Consider the following 22,463-nt stretch of genomic DNA (forward strand, 5'->3'; position numbering starts at 1 on the left):
CCCCTTGCTTCTAGCATTTGCGCTTAGAGATTTGCAAAATTGAATGCTAGACAAATTGAGATGAAATTTATGCCGATTTCCTCATCTGATAGAGTTGAGCAATTCTCCAGCGTCTTTCCAACACTCCTTTAAAAGCTTAACCCTGGCCACAACAGTTCTATTGAGTGGATTTGAACAGCGTTTATTTTTGTCATGAAAATGGTGAATGAGTCATTTGAAAATTAATAGAGAAAGACTAAGATAGTGAAAAAGAAACAGAAAAAGGCATGAATGAGGTGGAATGAAAGGTGCTTTAATACTTAACCTGCCTGGTTTGGTTAAAATGAGCTGTTTGCCTATTTAGTGCGGTTCAACGTAAGCTGCTAGCAGAAAGGGATCTATGTGAATTATCATGATTTTCAAAAGCTGAGCAACTATTACATCAATCTGATGGTTGTGAGGTGTTCAGCAAGAAAAAAAACCTCTACAAGAATGCAGATTAGAAATGTATGCAAATCATTTTGTAACCATGGTAACAAAAGCAGTTTAAACTACAGGTTGTGGTACGTGTATCTTGCTCTGCACTTTGTTTAGTCCGATAAAAAGATTCAAATAATAATGAATAGCTGCTTTGTTCATTTTCCGAACCAAAAGTGCCAAGCATTCCCTGGATCCAGCGTCAGAAGCTTCACCAAAGCACCTGATGCTCCGTCAAAGGGTTGCTGAATATTTTTGGAAGGATTTTTTTTTTCTGCTAGTCAAACTGTGTAATTTTATGTTTACAGCTCTTGGTTTGTCAGAAGTCAGTGTGAACACGACTGGACCAGAACTAATAGGCATCACCGTATAATTTCCTCCCCTGATCTGAACCAAGTGAACCGAACTACAGGTGTGAAAGCATCAATTACTGACTCAATAATTTTGAGGCTGCGTTTCAATTCGCATACTTACTACGTACTACAGCTGCCCTTACAAAGCTCATCTGCTGGATGCACTATGCAGATGTCGTAGACTACTTTGTCATAATATTGGGCCCTAAAATTTGACTGTCTTGCTCGTATGTCCATCGCAGTCTGTTGTACAAAATGAGTCGTCATCTGTCTGAGTCCTCAAGCTTGGATTTTACTCACGACTTCACTCGCGATTTTACTCGAGACACTGTGACGTATGCAACGCAGCTGCACAGAGGATTGTGGGTCAGAATGGAGAGTAAATAAACAGACTGCATACTGCAAAATCTGAGCAGATGTAGAGGGACATTCTGGCATTTTTGGCAAATTGAAATTGGCGTACTACGTATTGGGACATTTTTAATCTTTTTCTGGCTCACCATATACTATGTTCGTATGGGTATGAGAATGCACTCTCAATTAACTGTATCATAAAAGTACAGATGATTCATCCGTGCTGTCAAAGTTCAATAAACTAGTTACAGTCCAGGAGGTCACCATCACTGCTAGTTTGCAGTTAGCACAGGGGGGGAAAGTCAGCGTTAGTAATGGGTCAGTCCACAGATCACAATTACCCAGCTCTACTCACTTCCAGTGGCGGAGCCGTCACTGTTGGTTTCGGTCTTCTCGCTGGAAGAGAAAGGTAATGGCCGTGAAAACTCCGTCCCTTGGTCCGGAGGGCAGCCCGCCATCATGCAGAGACGCAGCAGGCCGCATCTGAGGATCAACGGCCACAGGGCAAGGCAATTACAGTGCTAACACTAACGGCACCACCACTGGACACTATCAGACTGATTAACAAGTTATTTGCTTGTTAATAAGCTCCTACTATGTACAGGAGGGTAAAGTGGGATGACAACAACGGCCAGTGTGAGGAAGTCAAAATCTATGTCCCTGTATCAGATAAACAACACAGTGCCCTAATGCTTTGTGGTCTGCACTTGCACACAAAGGTAGTGTGCCACTTCACAGCCACTCAGCTGATAATGGCTCTGATAATAGCCTGCTGCTGTTCCTGTCGATAATATGTCCAATCTGAAGCTGTATGTGTGACTTCGAGAGAGTTAATGAGGTATAATGGAGAGTCTTACGTGCTGTCACTGTCTGGTGCTCTGGTCAGAACACTCTGGACCAGGCCAGTAAGGCTGGCGATCTGCTTCTCCATGGCCTCCATGCGCTCCAGGCGATGATCCCTTGAAAAGTGGACAATAAAACACGTAATTCAGCATGAATAAAGACATAGATTAAGATTTGAAATACATGAAAATGGGCAAAGATTTTGTTTTTTGAGGTGTGAAATACATAAGAAACAATCAAAGTTGAAAAACTGTGCCACAGTGTTAAATGATACCTAACTAAAAGTTGGCACCCAGGCTCATACTGACCTGCTAGTATCTGCATCTTGCCCAGATAATGAAGATCCAAAACCAGGCATGGTTCTGCTGCCCTCCCCAGGTCCAGCTGTTAGACACAGAGGCTCTGAACTGGAGCTGGGCCTCGACTTCGGGCTCTCGACGAACACAGAGGAGGAGGCAGAGTCCTTGCGGAAACTCTGCCTGACAGGTGAGGCCCTGGGTGAGCTGGAATACGAGTCCCTGTCCCTCAGCTGCATGTCAGGGATTTTCTGCGGGGATGAGGGCGGCATTCGAAAACCCATGCCCAGAGTGGCCGAGGAGTATGTGTCAGTGTACAGCGAACCTCCAGGCTTGTAGAGAGAGTCCTCCAGGTCTCCCTGAAGAGCAGCGGCCGAATAGGTGCTGAGGGAGCGCACGGAGCCACGGCGGTAGAGGCCAGTGGACACGGGGAAGCTAAAGGGGTCTCCGATGGCAGCTAACGACTGGGTGGAGGCAATGCTGAGTCGACCTTCATGCATCAAGCTGTAGGGATCTGCGTACAACCCCTCATTCTTCATCAGTGCCATGTTTTTTGCAGAAACTTCTTCATCAGGCTTGACGTCACGACGCTCCAGGATGGCGCTGGGCGATGGAGACAGGCCTGCGTTGGCAGCGTGCCCGGCTGACGGATGGTGGGGATGTCGGGGCTGTTCATGCTGGGGGTGGGACCCGGCGAAGGACGGAGGGCGGCCGCCACTGTAGGAGAGGCGTGAGCGTGATGGAGAGCCGGAGGACGCCGAGGCCGTGGAGGAAGGGAGGGTGTTGAGGCGGCGCGTTGGAGAGGAGTCACGAGAGGAATACACCATTTCCCTCTGAAAGGAACAAGCAGGGATGAGAGTTACCATGGAGACCCACGGATGAGCGTGCTGCGTTTCCCATGTGTCAGCTGCACACAGAGACAACTTAGATCTGGCAGGAACTAGACAGACTGTCACAGGCTGCAGGCGCCAAGAGAAGATGAGGAATTTCTCAAAAGACCAATTATTGATCACAGAATTTAGTCTCGCAAAGTTTTCTAGACTGAAGCTTGTAATATTTTTGAAATAGAATGAGTGAAAAAGGAGGTGTTCTGACAAAAATGGAAAGCTTTCAGGAGGTAACACATTCCAAAATCTGTGCATTTGTCTGAGTGGTGACAGGATGCAGGAGATAAAGTTAGACCTTATTCATAGGGAGACCTGTGCAGTACACCCATGTTCACCATCTTCAACTGAGTGCTGTTTTCCCCTCGGTCTGACATTTGTTGTCGAGCATCATAATATCATTACACATGCCCCTGTGCTTTTCCCCCAACCCACCTTTGCCTATTTTCATGCTGTGGATTAACTCCTGTTGAGATTTTTCTCACTCCTGAAGCTTTCAAATGCCAAATGCTTTTCCTGGCAACAAAACCACTTTTGTTGCTAAACTCATCTCCGTCTATCTTCTTTTCATTTGCTTCTCAGCATCCTTGCTGACAACGTAAAATACACAGAAGATTTTGGAGCATGGCAAAATAATGTGAGCTGCTGAAAATTCATGCAAAAGACCAAATTCACACACACACACACACGTTGATGAAAAGTGCATAGACACAACTTAAACAAGAATCAAAATAAATACAAACACAGCTTGATCCTTCTGTTACTCCACAAGAGAGCATCACATACAGAACATGCACAGGAGCAAATAAATGGCAAAAAGCTTGTTAAGATTCAGCTTGCGTTTAAACCCCAACAGATATAAAGAAGAAACGGCCAGTGCATCAAACACTCAATCATGGCCGTATTTCCTGCCATCACTGGGAGCTTGAGGCTATATTAAAACGTAGAAAAGCTACTGCAGTTTATACCTGCTGGCCAGCCATCTATTTACCTCTTTTTCCCTGCATTGTTTTCTTGCATATACAAGTACAAACATGCATGCGAACATGAACGCAAACAACACAGACAGTGCAGTACATGCTCAAAGAACATGCACGGACACAATTGCTTTTCTCTGCCTCTTTGCACGGCTAATGGCAAGTTGCGTTCTCGGTATTGTGTGAATAATGCAGACGGTAAGCAGGGTTTTGTATAAAATAATTTAAAAAATATCTCCCTCAGGCTTCCTTGATCTTTACTGAAGCAGAAATAGCTCCGAATGTTAAAATATGCTCATTTCACAGAGGAACATTGTTCTCTGGTGTCTGCACTGCAACAGATGGCCTACTTGAAGATAAGAAAATGCATTTCCAGGAGGAATACCTGTTAAATTGCTAACCCAAATAAACCGCAATAGCCTGTCAAAGTTACCACTGAAACGAAAATAATAATAATGATAATAATAATAATAAAACACCATTACCTTGCTAAAGATGCATACTAGTTCTCTTTATGCAGAGGCACACAACTATAGAGGTTCTTACTATCAGGTCAGCTATCAAACATCCAGTTTGCAAGAGATCAGACACAATATTTTCCTCTAAAATAACCCCGTTTGCCCTGTTCACCTCCCAGCTCCCCTCTGCTCACCCTGAGGTCTCCGTTAGCCAGGTGTGCAGCAGCTGGGTAAGAAGCATAGATGGGCTCTTTGCGGTAAATCTTGATGATGCTGCGATCCTGAATGTCCCGGACGTCCTCCAGCTCATAGAAGACGTTGCGCGCCTCGTCCTTGATCAGGATGGCCGTGTTGGGCGACTTCAGCATACCTGCCGTCAACTTCTGAGGGAACATGTGCACGATGAGAGCGTGCAGCGTGTCCAGGCTGCTCAGCTCGTGGGTGATGTGCACCCGACGTGTCTCATCTCCATACTGCAGGAACAGCACGCCTGAAAGAGAGCAACAAGGGAAAGGCGGCTGAGTTTCAAGTCGTTTGCTTCAGTGGATGGAGAGAATAACTAGTAAGCCAATGCTGTGAAATCTTGTGGCAGCTACAGTGTGTGGTGCCTTTTGGAATAACAGATCTGGATAATAACTTTTTTATCATCAGATGTAATAAGCAGGAATAAACACTGACATTGGAGCAGAGAAATTCTATCGATCTGAATGTGAGAAAACACAGCTAGTGTGCAAAGATGCATGCGCAAGTTGAATTCTTTTACAAATACTGCTTTGATATTGTTGGAAATAACTCAAAAACAGCCCCACTTCTTAGAAAAATTTTTTGCCAAATGATGCAACCTTTGTATTTTGTAAATAAAATGTGACTGATGCCTGACTAACCTGAAAATTCATCTTCATACATCATGGGACAAACAAAAAGAACACAGCAAAGAAAGACCAAGAATTAAAAGTCAGGCAGAGTTAGTGAAAAAACTACAAACATGTAGGGGAGAGAAGAAAACAAAGACAGTGATTAGTGTAGACACAGGAGAGATAAGCAGGTCTGCTGTTCCATGTCTGTTGGAATTTCTGATTCAGTATGCCCTCATCAGTTACGGCTCTTTAGTTTTACAACCTTTTTTTTTTTATCTCACTGTACCTGATGTAACAGCGCAACTCACTCTTTATGAGTCTGCACCAGCCTCGCACTAATCCTCGCTACAGTCCCAAGGTCCTTTCGTTGTAAACCTGTCCTCGACTCTGCTGTTTACACTTGCAGTTGCACACAAACATAGTTCTGTATGATAAACCCCACTACAGTCAAATAAAGAGTCCTTAAAATACCTACAAAAATAGTATGCTTTGTTATTGTTAACATCGGCTTTTATTTTGAAGGGCTGACTACCTTTACAATTCTATGTAGCTGGAAAATTGGACTAAACTAACAGTGTTATGGTAAATGTGGTGAGAATATAACACCTTCCATTCTTTGTAAACACAGTGGTCCACATCACCAGCCACATCAACTAAAGAGACAGCTGCAAATCTGCCTCGAGTCCAACCAGCATGTTGTGACAGAGCCTGCCAGAAGTGCTTCAAATCTTAACCTGGAGAACGTAGCTTATTCTGGCTGGCAGAGCGGGACAGCGGCAGGCTCTGGCGAAATCGGTTCATCCGGTTGAAACCGAGGGGCATGTCAGCTTCCGACATGGTCTCCAAGGATTCAGCGGAGGCGAAGGAAAGCTTGGCGGCCTGGTCGGCGAGCCCAGACTGGGTAGACTGGGAATGGCGTGGACTGCGGCTCTGCAGGGTGAGAGGACACAATAATTTACTGAGAGGTGAAATTGAGGCGGAAATAAAGGATTAGACAGGGTCAATGAAGTAAAACCAACTGGAAAAAGACACAGTGAACAGACAATGAGACCGCACACAATGAACCACCTAACAAGATTATCGAGACCTTGACAATGGTTTAACTACCAGCCATTCACTAACAATTACTAGCGTCACAGCATCTGACATCAGCTGAATGATGCAGCAGCAAAACGCACTATAGTTGCACTCAAAACACACAGCACTCCGGGGGCCTTCATGAATCACCTGTGGTGGAGCAGAATTAAGCTGGAAACTGTGCTCTAGCTTAGCATAAGTTATGTCACGCTAGCTCGACTTTGCACACCTCCCACACGCCCTCACCCAAACTCTTGTCCCTGTGCTGCTACCAACTTTAAATGAGTGCTTGTGGGATGGGAGGGGAAGCTCATGCAAATCCCGGGCTGTCACTGTGGGTTTATCCTGCTGGCCTATGCCCAGGCATCTCTCGCTGAAAAGGCCGTTAACGCAGCTGGGGCTGAGCTCACTGAACTGACTCCCTGATCCTCCACTGCTGTACCATCTCCTCCAGCTCTGAGGCTGCTGTAATGAGCTCCCAGAATGCTGTCTGCTGATTGTTTGGATGGCAAAAGCAAACACATCCTTAGCCACAGTGTAGTAGCCGGGCCCCTCTCCTCCTTATACCATGAACAGTTTTCCCCCTCTTCTAAGGATTTCCTTCTCTCCCTTTCACTCTCTGAGTCAAGCTGCTGCTAGAATTTACTGTGGCTTGCATTAATGTGGTATTTAATTAATGGGAGAGTCTGACAGAAGCAACACAGAGGGCCATGTCTGCACTCACTGGCTCTCAGCGGTGGGCTGTTTGATTTCATTCATAAACACACAGGCATACATTTATGGTTGTGTTAATTGGGGAGTAAGGCAGGAAGCTGTGCTGAACGGGGTATAAGGGCTGAACTGGACTTTAAGTTCACTATGGATTTCTTTTTTTTTAAATAATCAACTGTTTAATCAATAAAACAAATTGGACAAAATGGTGATTAAAATCCATCTTATTTCCATAACCTCACATCTTCAAATTACTTGCCAACAGTTACCATCAGGGCACATCCTAAAGCTGTTCAGTCTATGGCGAAATAAGAAAAAAACAACAACAAAATCTTACAGACTGGACAACACAAAACTAGCTATGATTTACATGTTTAGCCTTGCAGGCAGCATGGCTCTACAAACAGTAATGTCATCAGATTGTCGATCGACTGCAACAGAATTTTGTACTGGTGTTTGTGGTCCAATTTTTCCGACACTTGAGTTCCCAAATAAACACCTGCTTAAAATGAGAAGGTTAGCATTATTTAAGTGCAGCCTCAGAGAGCTGCAAGCATGGCTGTAGTGTGTTACTTAATAAATATTAATGAATGTGTAAATTGCAACTAATTAATCAATGAGATTTTAGTTATTACATTTCTTGGCAATTAATTAACCAATAAACAGTTGGTGCAGTACAGTAACTAAACTGCAGTATGTGGGACACAACAATATACAAGTACTGCAGTCACTGGTAAATTCTTACTGTATGCTGTCACATGTATGTTTACCAGGCAAGTTACAAACCCCCTGCCGGACCATGACAGCCGTTTTTTTTAGTGTAACGTTACGCTCCTCTTGTCACCGTCATACATAATTCAGTCACACACCCACACACACAGAACGAGAGTGGTGTCCACTGATGGTGGCGGCAGACAGTGTGTGAATGTGCAGAGAAACTGCGATGCTGACAGATAACCCCCACCATGCTTTCTAATAGGGTCATTTATCTAAACTGTGACCACACTGCACAACACAGCCAGCAGCATCACAGAGGAGCGGCACGTACTGCACTGTGTCACACTCCGACCAGACAGTCCTACAGTGGGACATCATGGGGGAAATCCAATGAGAACATATTATGCATTGTATGGCTGCAGCTTGAGAGCTTTTTATTTGATTTTAATCTGGTATTGAATCATCGTTAATGCCCCTTAAATTCTGTTTATGGTGTAAGAAGCAAAAGTTATCGACACAAACGCCCTGTTTAAAGGAATATTGTGACACTTTGGGAAATATGCTTCTTTTTATCGGCTGATACATTGGGAGATTGATATCACTCTCATGTTTAAATATGAAGCTATAACAGGCAGCCGCTTAAGTGACTGGAAAACAGCCGTTCAACCTCTGGAAGGTAACAACCAGACTATTTCTTGGGCTCTGAGCAGTTGCCAGGCAACTGGAATTGACATAAAGTTACTTGTCTTGACCAAAAAGTAATCTGATGTATGACCCAAGGCAAAACAGCTATTTTTACACTTGAGTTTTTTTTATGGAACAAGACTACAAGGGAGGGATAAGTGAGCTTTAAAGGTGCTGATAAGAAAAGCAGATTTTTTTTCCACCTTTGCACAAAACCGGTGAGCCGTTTCCCCCAGTTAGCAGATCCCATTTAATTATCTAAATGCCATTGAGAAAGTGAAATGATAAAATGCATTTGTTTCACCCAGAGCTCAATAAACCCAGGTACAGTGTACAATGTCACTGAAATGTCAAATGATACAAAATTGTATCATTTTACAGTAATTGTGTCACTTCTAAGTTGAACAGTAAGATATCTGCTCTTGTGCCGAAGTAAAAGCAAATACTTTCGATGTACTTTAATCTCTTATTTCTTTAGTACTTATTATTTTCACCCATCTTTAGACAACAGACTCAGCTCTCCTCTGCATGAAGGATAACAAGACGTTCTGGCATTTCTCAGAGACATTTTTTTCAATGCTTTTCCTGGAGTTTTGTGCTCCTCTACTTCTCTCCTTAAAATACCCCAAAGGTGTTCGGTCGGATTCAAGTCAGGCAACATATCCGTCCAGATCATAGTTTTTACTTTTGTCTTCTTCAGAAACTTCCATGTGATTTGGGCAGATTGCTTTGGATTGTTTTCACGCTGAAAGATTCCTGACAAACCTCTGCAAACTGGGATTCATTTTGTCAGCATGTATTTTGGTATATTCACAGGCATTCCTGGTGCCGTCATTAAATGTCAGTCACAAATCCGTACATCCCCACATCTGTGTTTCACTGTCAGTACTATGTATTCACTGTGGTAGTGGCCATGTTCAAGTCAAACATCATCTGAGTTGAACAATTTATCTTGATATATTCAACCAAAAAAAAACAGTCGCTCCCAACATGTATCAGGCTTCTACCCAGGTTCTTTGTGAAAGCTTAATCCTGCATATTTGTGCTGAAAAGCAAGGAAGGTTTGCTTTCTTCCAGTTGACATTACAAACTGTCCATTTCCCTTAATGACCTACATTTCAAGTCTGGAGCATTTCATTGTGTTTTTTTCAGAGCTAGATATGTCTAAGGCGTCATCTTTGGAGGACCGTCAATCACTGGTAGTATTGCTCATTCTATATCTCCCAATTACCGCCAACGACAGTGCTTTAACAGATTTTCAGCTGGTCACTGATATTCCTGTATCTGTTCCATGTTGGTCATGTACAGCCATGATGCAGACATGCAGAGAGACACAGTTCATAAGCCTAAAACTGAGAAAGCTCTTGTGCTGCATTGAGTTTCTACTATGGGGCCTGTATTTTCAGTACAGTCTTTCTAATGTACTTGTTGATGATTGCTCACGGGGGGGGGGGGGAATCACATACTTGTCAATTTAGAATGAATCATACAATTTGGAGAGGTAATTCAACTTGAAAATATTTGACATTTTAGTGATGTTGCACAGGGGTGTACACGCTTCTGTTGCACACCGTGCTTCGCCTCCTTGGAACAGGAACTGCGACGGAACCAGCTGTCTGAACACAACTCACCTACTCAGTCAAGGTAACACCCAGGAACTCATTTGGCATAGAAGCGCAGCAACAGCTTTCGGTGTGAATGGGAATGAGAGCAACTCTGTGTTTCAACATTTTCAGTCTGCTGGTGCATGTGAGAATTTTTATTCTAACGCTCAATAACCTAGTTTCGGCTTTCGATGAAAAAGGAAAGGGGGAATTGTGAGTACGATGCTGCATGAGCGAGCGCGTCTGCAAGTTCAAATATATAATTCTGATATAGCAGAGAAAGAAGAGAAAAAAATGCGTGGGAAAGGCGAAGAAGCAATTCTCTCAATGGCTGCCATCAATGTGCAGCTCAACAAGACAGTGAAATCCCGATGTATGACTGCGTGTAAGCTTAGCACAGCTGCTGTTATATGTGCTCTTAGTCAGTTTGCCTTGTTACAACAGGCTCCAAACACTGACTTCCATATTGGTGGTTTATGTGCTATGAAAACTGAAAATATCTCGCTGCAGTAATTTCGCATTGTAAATAATATATGTGAACGCACCATCTGGTCATGCATCTGGTCCTGCTAGACATGCCAGTGTTACACATGATGCCGTTCACGGGCTTTGAGGGGGAAAACCGCCTCTACCTCCTTATTTTCTCTCCACAACCCAGCTCCCTCCCTCCCATCCTCCCGAACCTTTCCTTTTAGAGCGATCCAGACTTTTTTTTCCAAAAGCACTCAATTACTGCTGAGAACTCTACACTGATATAAGGGCACGGCTGAAGAGAGGAACAAGAGGAACAGTACGATCCCGCGTGGAAAGGTAGAAGCGACTGGAGTGGAAAGTGGTACAAGGCGGCCCGACAGCAGACCTTAGGCAACAAACTGCATTAAACTCTATGCAACCTCCCACTGTGTCTTTTCTTGTTTGGTGTGCTTGTACACACACACACACACACACACACACACACACACACACACACACACACACACACACACACACACACACACACACACACACACACACACACACACACACACACACACACACACACACACACACACACACACACACACACACACACACACACAGCTTAGCCGGCTCTGTTTTAAGGTCAAAGCACTGGAAGCCATGGTGGACGGCTTTTAATGTTTGGATATCTCATCAAATGACATCCGACGCCACAGGCTTTTCTTATCTAGTCTGCAAACTAGTTAACCTTGCACACCAGCCAACATAATGTTTAAGCTTCTCTTTAATAAAATATCCACTTAAAAATGGATTTTCACTTTTCCACACTACACAATGTTTGATCAAAGACACGCACACATGAGACACTGTAACAGTGCTGTGTGAATGCTCCCTGGTTTATTAAATGTGAATTTATCTGTAAAATATTTACAAAAGACTTTATTTTATACAGATTAAGTCCACTTTCCGGATCACAATGCTCAATTAATTGCCAGAGGGATCAACAATGTGGCTGGTTTTAATGTATTTGGGACAGTATTTCAGAATTTAGGGGTAAAACTGCAGTCTGAATAAATAATAATCAACTCTGCTGCAGATCAAACAGTATTTTCTGCATCATAAAGCCTCCTGTGGCTTCATATCTCTGTATTTTCTTCTTATTTTTCATACACAATAGGATAGCACAAAGTGATGCCGCTTGCCTCTTTATGCCAGCATTGCTGGAGTCATGTTTGAATCAACTTTATTTGAAATGCCATTCTGATAAAGTCCACTCAAACGTCATACTTGGTGAACTGATCTGCACAGATCAGGGAACAACAATCGCAGATTCCAGTTAATTAAAATCTGCAGTGAGTTAGGATAATGTGCTATAGTGTCTGCGAAGCTTGAATTAGTGCAGCTTTAAGGTGCAAGATTTCATATCGTGTGATAAATCTTGAATATACAACAAGCAGACGAGCACATATGACTGATTTTAAAGCAAACTGCAAGTCAAGGCCCAGAGGGTGGCTCATTACATGATGTTTGCTGCTCGACTCTTCTTTCTAATCTTTTCCCCGAGAGCCATAATTCTCCTCTTTAGTGATTTGACTGGACTTGAGCAAGTCTACATAAAGAAATGTCAAACACAGCTTGACGTGTTTGAAGTCTTTGTCTGCGGGGTATTATAGTAGACAGGTGTTAAATGGTTGAGCCTCACACCTTGTCCAAATCTCTTCCTCTTCTTTTTCCCTCCTCCTAATGATACTTTTATCTCCCTCGGATGCTTCTGTGTACCTTTGCCACCAGCTACCCAACTTCCTCTCCCACTTTTTATCCCCCGTCACTCATTTGTCCTCCCAAAGCTCACTTGATTCTCTTTGAGCTGCTTTATGTCAACATATCTGCCTCCACCTCAGAGGCCAAAACCACCTTCTGTCTGAATTTGGGCATTTCAAGTCCGCATGTTCTCCCTCTACTCACAACCTGGCTCTTTTCCACACACACACACGAAAAAAAATTCACAGCTCTGTCTGGTAGAAAATGGAGAGAAAACAGCGCCCTAAATCGATCCATCTCTCACATCTGTTTTGCTCCGCTTGCTCTTCCTCCCCCATTATTTCTCTTCATCTTTTTCCAACTCTCAGGCCAATCTTCTAGACCCTCTCTAAACACACCATAGAGTCCCTTCTCCCTTTGAATACCAGCCGTTATCAATGCATGGAACAAACTGTTTTGTCAAATTGCTGTGAATTGTATGTCGATGCAATCAGCTTGCTTAGAAAGGAGAGGGAGCAAAAATAGCGCTGTCTTCCAGTCGGGAGATGATGGTTGAGATTGCTGGTCAGGATTGTTCTTTTTTTCTGACAGATAGAAGAGAAACAGAAGCCTGGAAAGCTGCCGAAAAACACATATCCTTGACTTTTTCATTCTCAGAGAAGGAAAAGAAGAACCGCATGTCCGACATCTGTAACTGCCATCAATAATGTTCAGCAAGTTTGTGCATTGAACACATTAGAATCTGATAAGATCCTCGATACACTCATTTATTCCACAGGTGAAAAAATGAGTGGTAGTACGATTATGATAGTAGCTCTGTTCCGTGTTTATTTTCAGCAAGCAGGGGAATCCGGGGAGAGGGTTGAGCTTAGATTAGAGCTGGTGGGACGAGGGAGCAGGACGTGGCTCTCAGAAGCTTTAGTGTGAAATGAAGAAAATTGCGCAGGATGAGGTGTCAACATAAAAGGTGTCAACAACAGTCTGCCTGCTGAAAGCAAATATCTTCAGATCTGCCGGCACTTGGGCCACTTCTGCTCGTTTCATTCTCGATTTTATTGCTACCGCAGCACCTTGCAGAGCAAACAAATAAAAGCTCCGTCTCTAACTGCCGGGGTGATTAAACTACCTAATTTGGTGGATTGCAGAGCAAAAAATGCACAGCAGCATCAAGCAATTAACGGAACAGCAATTCACTGTACGAGTAAGTACAAAGCACTGAAAATAAATTTTTTTGGAGCTGCAGCAAATGCTCAGCTAATTATCTCAGCAGCGGAAAATGAATCAGCAACTATTTTAACAATAGTTTAACCACTTTAAAAATCATTGTTTTTAAAGTGGCAAACAGCTTTGAGTTTGGACCATTGGTTCAGAAAGTGTCAATGTGCCTCTGAGACACAATAATGAGTATTTTATAAACAAAACAATTAGTCATGAAAATCTATTTTTCTACAATAATTCATGGAATTTCAAGTCGACTTTTTAAAAGCTGATTTAACATTTTCAGTATTTCAGAAAACGATGTTCTTTCAGATCTAATTACATCTAATTAAAATAAGGTCCCAATTTGTCAGACTGATGTTCAAAGCTTCATATTTCTAACTCTTGCAACGCACCGGAGAGTCCTGCAGAGTATAAAAATCATCTGAACACAAAACCCACTTCGTATCACTCTTCTCAGGTTCAAGCACTTGTGGGAGTGAGGGATAAATTGCTTATGCCTCCCCATGGGTCAGAGCATATGGCTATTGATATTCAGTGACATTTCCACCCTGTCCAAACGATGTTGTGAGCACGCATTCAAGGAGGTCTGCTCCTTAGATAGGCTCTGGGATTTTTCCCCTCACGCATGCATCAATGCACGCTCTGTTTGGACACTACACCCTCCTGTCTACTTCTATAAAGTAGAAAGCCAGAAAGTGATCCACACAACCTTGTGTAAAAGCTAACAAATAGACTAAACTCTTTACATTCAGTATAAGTGATTTATACTTTCAGTGTGTCTGCCTGCTCCCCAGTGTATACAGCCTATATTTTCCTCTTTAAACCAGCGGATAAAATCCATTCAGCAGCCCAGACATGACTCAAGCCCCCTGAGCTAATTTCAAAGCATTATTTCAGTAATACCTCAGCGGCACATCTGAAATGTCTTCTTAATGTCTCAGCCGGCAATACGTCGGCAGGGTCACGTGGCTTCGAGCCATTAATGCCAGCTGACTGAGGTATCATAAATCCACAGAGAATCGTCTCCTGCAGATTAAATTGAGCCGGAGACGTTTAAGCTGTCACCACCCCTGACACTTCTGACACCACACACACACACACAAACGAAAAAAACCACAATCGTATGCACACACTGGCCGGGGAGCCAAGAGATGCTGAGCGGTCTGGGTGTTGCTGGGGCCAGAGGAGCGTGGAGATCAGCTGGTGATGCCTGAGGGCTCAGACGTGATGCCAGAGCACAAAACACTCTCACACACACACCGGGACAATGGACAAGTAGAATTACCAACACACAGGGAGACTCAGAAAAGCAGCACTGACCTTAAAGCTCCAGTAGTTGGGCTGTTGCTGTTGAGTTTCGTGGAGGACAAAAGAGGGGAGGGAGGGAGACAGAAAGAGAAATGTTAGATTTTTTTTTTTAACTTGTCTCATCATGGCTTCAGCAAAGGTACACAGAATAAATTGAATTTGAGAGCAGATGATGCAGAGATTCGATCAAATCTAATGCATCCTCCCCAAAAAGCAGAAGTGTTTTTGTGTGACATGCTCCTCTTCTGATTACTATGGCTATTTTTGATTTTCATTAATACAGCTGACAGCTTCATCTAATGCGGCTTTCTAAACCGCAAGCATGAACTTAAATTGGTGTTAATGCAGGCGGCGGGCGTGTTTTTGCAGGCGTCGGGTTACAGTGTACCTGAAACAAGATTGCAGTGTTGGCTGTAACTGGCGAAGGAGAGGAAATGAAAAGAGTGAAATCGAATCAAACAGCAGCCCACTCTGTTGTTGCGACGTTGGCCTCTCTCCCAGACTTCTCCACCATAGGCAAGCAAACCACTCTGTCTCCCGCCTGCTCTTGCCTGTCTATTCCACTCTGGATCCACCTGCTGTGCTCTTTTCATCAGAACCTCGCCGCTCCCACCTGCTTATTTTCGCCGGTCCAAGCTGCGTCTCTCATCTGTCCGTTTGCCCTTCCTGCTGCTGCGCCATGTAAGAAAAGGTGCTCGCTCGTTGGCAGAGGCCTCAGGAAATGAGCTTTCCATTAAGCCATAATTACCCAACAGTCAAAACCAGGCCAAGCCACTGATGGCCCCGAAATACCTCAAAATGACATGGAAAATTAAAAAAGATTGGGCAGAGTTCATGAATTTTAATTCTAATCCAAACTCTTATTCTAGTTCTTATTCTTATCTGCAGGCAATTTTCAGTCAATTCATTCTCCCTTCTGCAGAGGCCGCATTACTCTCCTGGTGCAGGGATAAAGAAAAAATAAGTGACAGACAAGTTTTGATTTATGATAGTTGATGGTTTTTCATTATCCGCCTTCCATTTTAATACAGTCTCAACAAAAGCCAAGATTATTTTTGCAAACACAAGCATCAGTGGCAGCGTTTTCAGTGATTATGACCTTATTGTAATACAACTTTCACTTCATTTTCCCTCCTTGGACCCTGATTTCACTGTATTTTCACCTGATGCTCTTCTCTTGCTCTCCATTGTTTTCCCTCTTTTCCATCTATGGATTAAAGTGCAGCGTCTCGCTTGGTCTCGACGCACAGTGAATCATTTGAATTAAAGTCATAAAAAAAGTGATGCTTCCTGGCCGCAGTACACAGACGCAAGCAGTTATTATGCAACAAATTGATGCCTTTTACGGTTTTGTGCCAAAAATATTAGAGGAGAACAGTGACTTTAACCCTCTAGACCCCAGAACCAGCTGCTGGGTTTGAAAAACATATTCATCAGAGCTGCAAAAACAGAAAGAATTACTGGAAATGAAACTTTCTGACAGAACTCTGACATCTAATTCACTTGGAAAAATCTACTGAATCCAAGCTAAAAATCATATTTCATCACAATGACTTTATTCTACACATCTCATTTTTAAAAATTGCAAAAAAAGTATACTGTTTACCTTAATTACATTATGTTAAAAAAACCTATAAATTAGGTGTTCTTTGGCACAACTGAGAACTTTAAATGACCTTTAATGCTGTGACAAAAATTCAGAGACTATTCGGCTTAGCTGTGTTACAAGTACATATTGCTTCCAGTTTTTTCCACTTTTTAAAAAAATAAAAGAATCAAAGAAAGCTGCTTATATGTTTTCTTTTTTATGATTTATGGCATTTCAACTTTCCTTTACTGCACAAAAGACATTTTGAATTCTTTCTACTTGTAGCCTTTGTTGTGCTGTTTCCATAAAAAGGGGGTTATAGTGCAGTGAAAAATGAGTCCACATGATGAAAAATGTGACAGGAATAAAAACACACAAAGTGCCAAAAACAAACTAACAAAAAAACAACTTATGCATTATACAGTACGTTCTACTAGTACAGTATATTGTTGTGGAGTTACTGTACATGTAATCTTTGTACTTAACCATTTACCACCAACAGGTGTGAATATAAAGAGTGATGATTGATACAGGCAATTCAATCAAAGAAAGACGCTTCAAATAGGTGCTGTATTTATTTCAGAAGTGTTTTTCAAAATGTTATTTCCAGCTGTGAGTAACTCCACTTTTTCTCTTTGTGCATCGTATTCTAGGAGAATCGAGAACAATACATCAGCAGGACACTCCACTATCAAGAGTTTTTAAAATCATAAAAACACAACAATCTCTATTTATAGAGTGTGTTTACAAGTGCAGAAAAATAAATCAGTAAAACAAACTGATGAAATCCTCAAGTTTAATTTTTTTTTGCATAAATACAATGTTGGAAATGTAAAACGATCTTCAAAGGGGAATGAAATTAATACTTGTATAAAATCGCAAAAGGCTGATAGATAAAAACTATTCTTGAAGAAGGGAAGCAAAGGAGTACACTGAATCAGCTGGCCTGGTTTCTCTGTGCAGTTTGTTCCAGAGCCTCAGGGGCTCCGACTGCAAACACTTTAGTTTTCAGTTGGACCCTGGAACAGACTAAAGAGCTCTGCACGAATATCTCAATGTGCACAACAGGGGTAAAAGTAAAATCTTTAAACCTGTCCTGAAACACACCAGGAGTGAGTGCAGAGACTATAAAAATGGAGGCATGTTTTGGAAAGTTTTGGACAAAAGCCTACCAGCTGGATTCTGTACAATTTGAAGTTGATCAATAGATTTTTGGTTCAGGCAGGTAAGACACCATAGTGATTTTGGAAGAATTTTACAGAAGCATGTTGAATGGTTTCCCTGTCTTTATAAGTTTGTCTGATTTTCTTTTTTGGAAAAATATTTCTAAGATGATAAAATATGATTCCGTGGGCTTTTCGGAATGGTGCTCAAAACTTTAAAATTTTTAGACTGATTTTACCATTAACTTTAGAATAAAAACAAGTTACTAGAACAGCAAATATTGTATATACACTGCCCGTCCAAAAAAATTACATTTCATTGGACCACCTTCAGCTCTGAGAATGATACACATTCACTGTGGCATCGTTTCAATAAGCTTCTGCAAAGTCGTAACAGCTATTCCTGTCCAGAGTTGCATTAATTTTCTACCAAGATCTTATATTGATGATGGGAGACTCGAACTGCTGTGCAAAGTCTCCTCCGGCACATCCCAAACATTATCAATGGGGCTTAGGTCTGGACTCTGTTGAAGCCAATCCACATGTGAAAATAACGTTTCATGCTTCCTGATCCACTCATTCTCAATGTGAGCCCCATGAATCCTGGCCTCATCATCTTGGAACATGAACATGCCATCCGGGAAGAAAAACTTAATTGAGGGAAAGATCTGTTCATTCAGTATATTCAGGTATCAGCTGACCTCATTCTTTGGAAACATAACGTTGCTGAACCTAACCAACCCCAGATCATAGCCCTAACCCCACAGGCTGGTAGGCACTAGACATGATGAGTGCATCACTTCATCCGCCTCTCTTCTTACCCTGATGTGCCCATCACTTTAGAACAGGGTAAATCTACATTCATCACACCACAGGATCACATGACTTACTTTCTTTGCTCCAGATTCCAATCTTTATGCTCCATAACAAACTGAATTCTTTTTTTCTGAGTAGCTTCACTGATCAGTGGTTTTCTTAGGGTGACACAGCTGTTTAGTCCCAGTCCTTTGAGTTTTCTTCACATTGTGCATGTGGAAATGCTCTTACTTTCACCATTAAACATAGCCGCGAATTCTGCGGTTGATTTCCTACGATCATCTAAGAGTTTGTTCCGACCACATTTGTTCCTCGAAGATGATGGTTCACCACTATCCTTCAGGTTTTAACAATGCGTTGGATGGTTCTTAACCCGATTCTAGTAGTTTCAGAAATCTCCTTAGTTGTTTTCTTTGCTTGACGCCGGCCAATACTTTCACCAGTTTGAAATAGATTAACATCCTTTCCATGGCCACAGTAAATGCCTTCCAACATGGTTGTTTAAGAGATGCTCCTCACTGCATCATCTAGCGCTAAATAAGTTGTTGCAGCTGAAACATATTCATCATTGTAGTAATTAACTAATGGAAGGCTCTTACCTATTTGTTTAGTTAAATCCAGGTGGGGTTTTTTTTGGACAACCAGTGCATAGTGACAGAAGGAACATTTATAGGCACCATGATGAACTTAGACAATGTCTATGTTAGATAGAGAATTAGCTGTTAAGTTCCTTTTTTTTTTTTTTTACATCTAGTGCAAGGCTTCTATGACTCTTGTGAGTGTTTTGTTCAACTAGTAGTCTAAAGTATTATACAGTACTAGACTTCTGTGGAACAAAACTGCCAGTAAAGGAAAAAGTAAGAGGGGAAAAAAGTTCATAGCTCGTCCATTTCTGTTATGCAATGCATTATGGGGCATATCACGCAGATTTGTTTTTGTGTAGTTTGGGATCTTTGTGTGTACTTCTATTTGCCACTTTCCCACTGTGAATACACTCCACGCACAAACCTCTTAGAATTCAGACAGTGTGCAGCAGCATTAGTGTAGTAATAGTATGGAAATAGGACACATTACAATCAGCGACATGATGCAGTTCATTACCCTGCAAATTACAAAATAAAAAAACACATCTCTAAAACAGGAACAAAACACTATAACCTTCATCCTCAGAGTCGTGGTTACAGCATTGCACTATTATACTGTGTCCATAAAGTAATATTTGGCTGGGAGAGAGGGGAGTTGTACTGCACTTAGTTTTAAATGTTAGAGCGTTAGAAGTGTACATACACGGGTGTGCTTAGCCACACTGGCACTGAGACAAGTGGGACACGAAATGATATGGAGCATAATCTCAACCCACGCTTCTTTTTTTTCCCCACAGCATATAAATTTCTACCAACATATGTCAAAGCAGTTATTATTGAAGACGCCGCTTTGATGTGATGCTGAGGAGAATTTCTGTCTCCCAGCAAGCTCGTCTGCTTTATTAAATGGGCCACAATGTCGCTGTCCAGTGGAAAACCGCCTATCTTCAAAGTTTGTTGGAATAAATGTTGAATCATGGTTTGATAAAATAAAGAAACGCCTTTCAATGTGGCTAGGAAGTTGTTCGCAGTGCAGGAGAAGACCTGAAGCTGTAAATCATTTGCACCTCATCTGAAGATGAAAAAGCTGATTGTGAAATACGGGTGAGGGGTCGTCAGTTAAGTGGGTCACTTTCAGGGCTAAGCTGACACACGAGGTCTCGAATCGGCCTCGACTATCTGATCCTGTGTCAGTCATTTATTCACTGTAGCCGGTGAGCGTCGTCCTTGACAATCCGTCCAAACGACAGCAGCTCAGGGGCAGCATTGGTTTCATCATAAATAATTGCTGTTCACTTGTTCCGACAACGTTAATGATTTTATTTTCCCCACAAAGCTAAATTACTCTGAGGGCTGGCTTTAATGGTGCAGAAGTGATTTGTGGTCTTGTGTGTCTGTCTCTGCCAGTGTTTCTCCGTTTGTAGCTTTAATGAGGCTTACTCAGTTCTCAGGTAAAGTAAACACATTCATCCTCCTCGGGTGTAACTGTTGCTCTGCTGACAGCTGCAGATATACTGAACTTGGACTTTGAGCTGCAAATATTGCACCGTGAGCTTGTTGCAATGTGTGTTCTGGCAACGATCGCTGGAAACAAAGCATGTCTTCTGTGCAGAAACTACATCCTGCACCTTGTTCTGTGCTGTCAGCGGCTATGACACCAACTCATTCAGCCATGATCCCACATGACAGACCTCACATTTTTAACTTCCTTTTTGGCTGCGAGCCTCAGGTAAACAGATTTACTGATGTATGTTTAAGGTGTAAAGGGGCTGGATGCATTGCTCAGTTAAAACATCCATCTATGCATTTACACACAGGCATGTGCGCTCACTGGAGTTAGCCACAGAGCTCCAACAGAAGGACGTAGCCTCACAGAGTGGAGCGCTGCATTACCTGACCTGCATTTAAAGCAGGCTGCACTCACTCCACCCCTCCTCCACCTCTGTCTCCTTCTCATGTCGTCATCCTCTCTGCACCCCCACACCTCCACCTCCCCCAATCTCAATCATTCTTACTCCAGTTTGGTGCCTTAACATCCTCAGCAGCCCTCGCTCCCTTTCTTTTACAAAAACACACATACACACACACACACACACGTGTCAAATTAACGCTCACTCGCTCAGCTCACACTGACGTCCACTCAGCCCTTCGTCTAGCCGGCTGAGCATATGCACGCCATCACCACAACAACCACAACAAACACAACAGGCGTGGAATCTAATCCCAGTTGGCACATTCTCATCCTCCTCCCTCCCTTCCTCCCACACACACACACCTCTCTACAACAGCCTCCAGCTTTTCAGTCCCATCTCACCTGCAGTGCACCTGCGCCTGTCCACCACTCCAGTCATCCCAAAGGCTGTCCGTCAGGTGCAGTGAATCCTCATCGCGTTTTTGCCCGTCTCTCCCTCCCTCTGCTTCTCTTACCCACCTCCCTCTTCCTCACTCAATCTCTCTCTCTCTCACTCTCTCTCTCTCTGTGTGTCTCGCTCTACAGTTGCACATGCGGCGGAAACTCTTTATTTAATTCATTACAACACCAGCCGATTAACTCCTTCGCAGATGGGTGCTCAGGTCCTGCTGGTGCTGGCTAATTGAGCAGCGGGCTGCTCTACTGGCTGCTGCGCTCCTCTCCAGCTCCTCGTTCCCCCCCTCCCTGCTTCCTCGCTGTCCACGCTCTGCAACATCCACGAGATGACAAGGAATCCTGGGCTCTGCTGCTTCCTCCCCCGTGACGCGAAAATGCCCTGTCACTTCAGGATCTGTCCACTCTCTCCTGGCTGCTGCTGGTTAAATCTTTATTTTTTTCTTCTTCCACCTGCCTGTCTTCCCCTCACTATCCCTCTATCCCTTCTGCCTTCATTATTGTACAATTCCTCCTTCTCTACACAACCTGACCTTTGCAATGCGATATCCCTGCTTGCCATATAAGGGAGAGGTTGCCGTGGCAACTATGGACTCCACCTGTCTTTCAACCACCCTCTCTCATGCTCTCTCTCTCTCTCTCTCTCATCCTCTCTTTCCTTTCATTCTCTCCCCCGATGCGCTTTTCTGTCACGTCATTACACTGAAATCCCCCCCCTCCTCTTTTTTAAACACAGCAGTGGCGCTCACAAAGAGGGATCGTTCAGCTACGGTACAGTTTGTACTCGTGCGTGTCAGCGATAGAAGCGAGCCAGATTGCTGCGTGGAGGTTATGAAACTGGTCAAAGTATAAACGGCATTTGCAGGACAAACAAATTGATTTAAAAAAAAACACAAACAGCAGAGGAGGAAACAAGTGAACTGCATG

The 22,463-nt window shown here is 43.0% G+C and overlaps 1 protein-coding gene across 14 annotated transcripts in view; it reads right to left on the reverse strand.

Moving 5' to 3' along the window:
- The window catches only part of srcin1a (SRC kinase signaling inhibitor 1a), a 113,480-nt gene that overhangs the window by 25,221 nt on the left and 65,796 nt on the right, over positions 1-22,463 (reverse strand). For 10 of the 14 annotated variants that reach the window (XM_051941590.1, XM_051941593.1, XM_051941594.1 and 7 more), the window contains 6 exons: positions 15,033-15,059; positions 6,213-6,408; positions 4,816-5,111; positions 2,315-3,135; positions 2,021-2,122; positions 1,519-1,646 (listed from right to left, as the gene is read on the reverse strand). In XM_051941590.1, the coding sequence (XP_051797550.1) occupies positions 1,519-1,646; positions 2,021-2,122; positions 2,315-3,135; positions 4,816-5,111; positions 6,213-6,408; positions 15,033-15,059 (1,570 nt within the window). The other 4 variants (XM_051941595.1, XM_051941596.1, XM_051941597.1 and 1 more) reach the window with 3 other exon arrangements.

The sequence above is a fragment of the Acanthochromis polyacanthus genome, chromosome 21, assembly GCF_021347895.1.
Source record: "Acanthochromis polyacanthus isolate Apoly-LR-REF ecotype Palm Island chromosome 21, KAUST_Apoly_ChrSc, whole genome shotgun sequence".
Lineage (NCBI taxonomy): Eukaryota > Metazoa > Chordata > Actinopteri > Pomacentridae > Acanthochromis > Acanthochromis polyacanthus.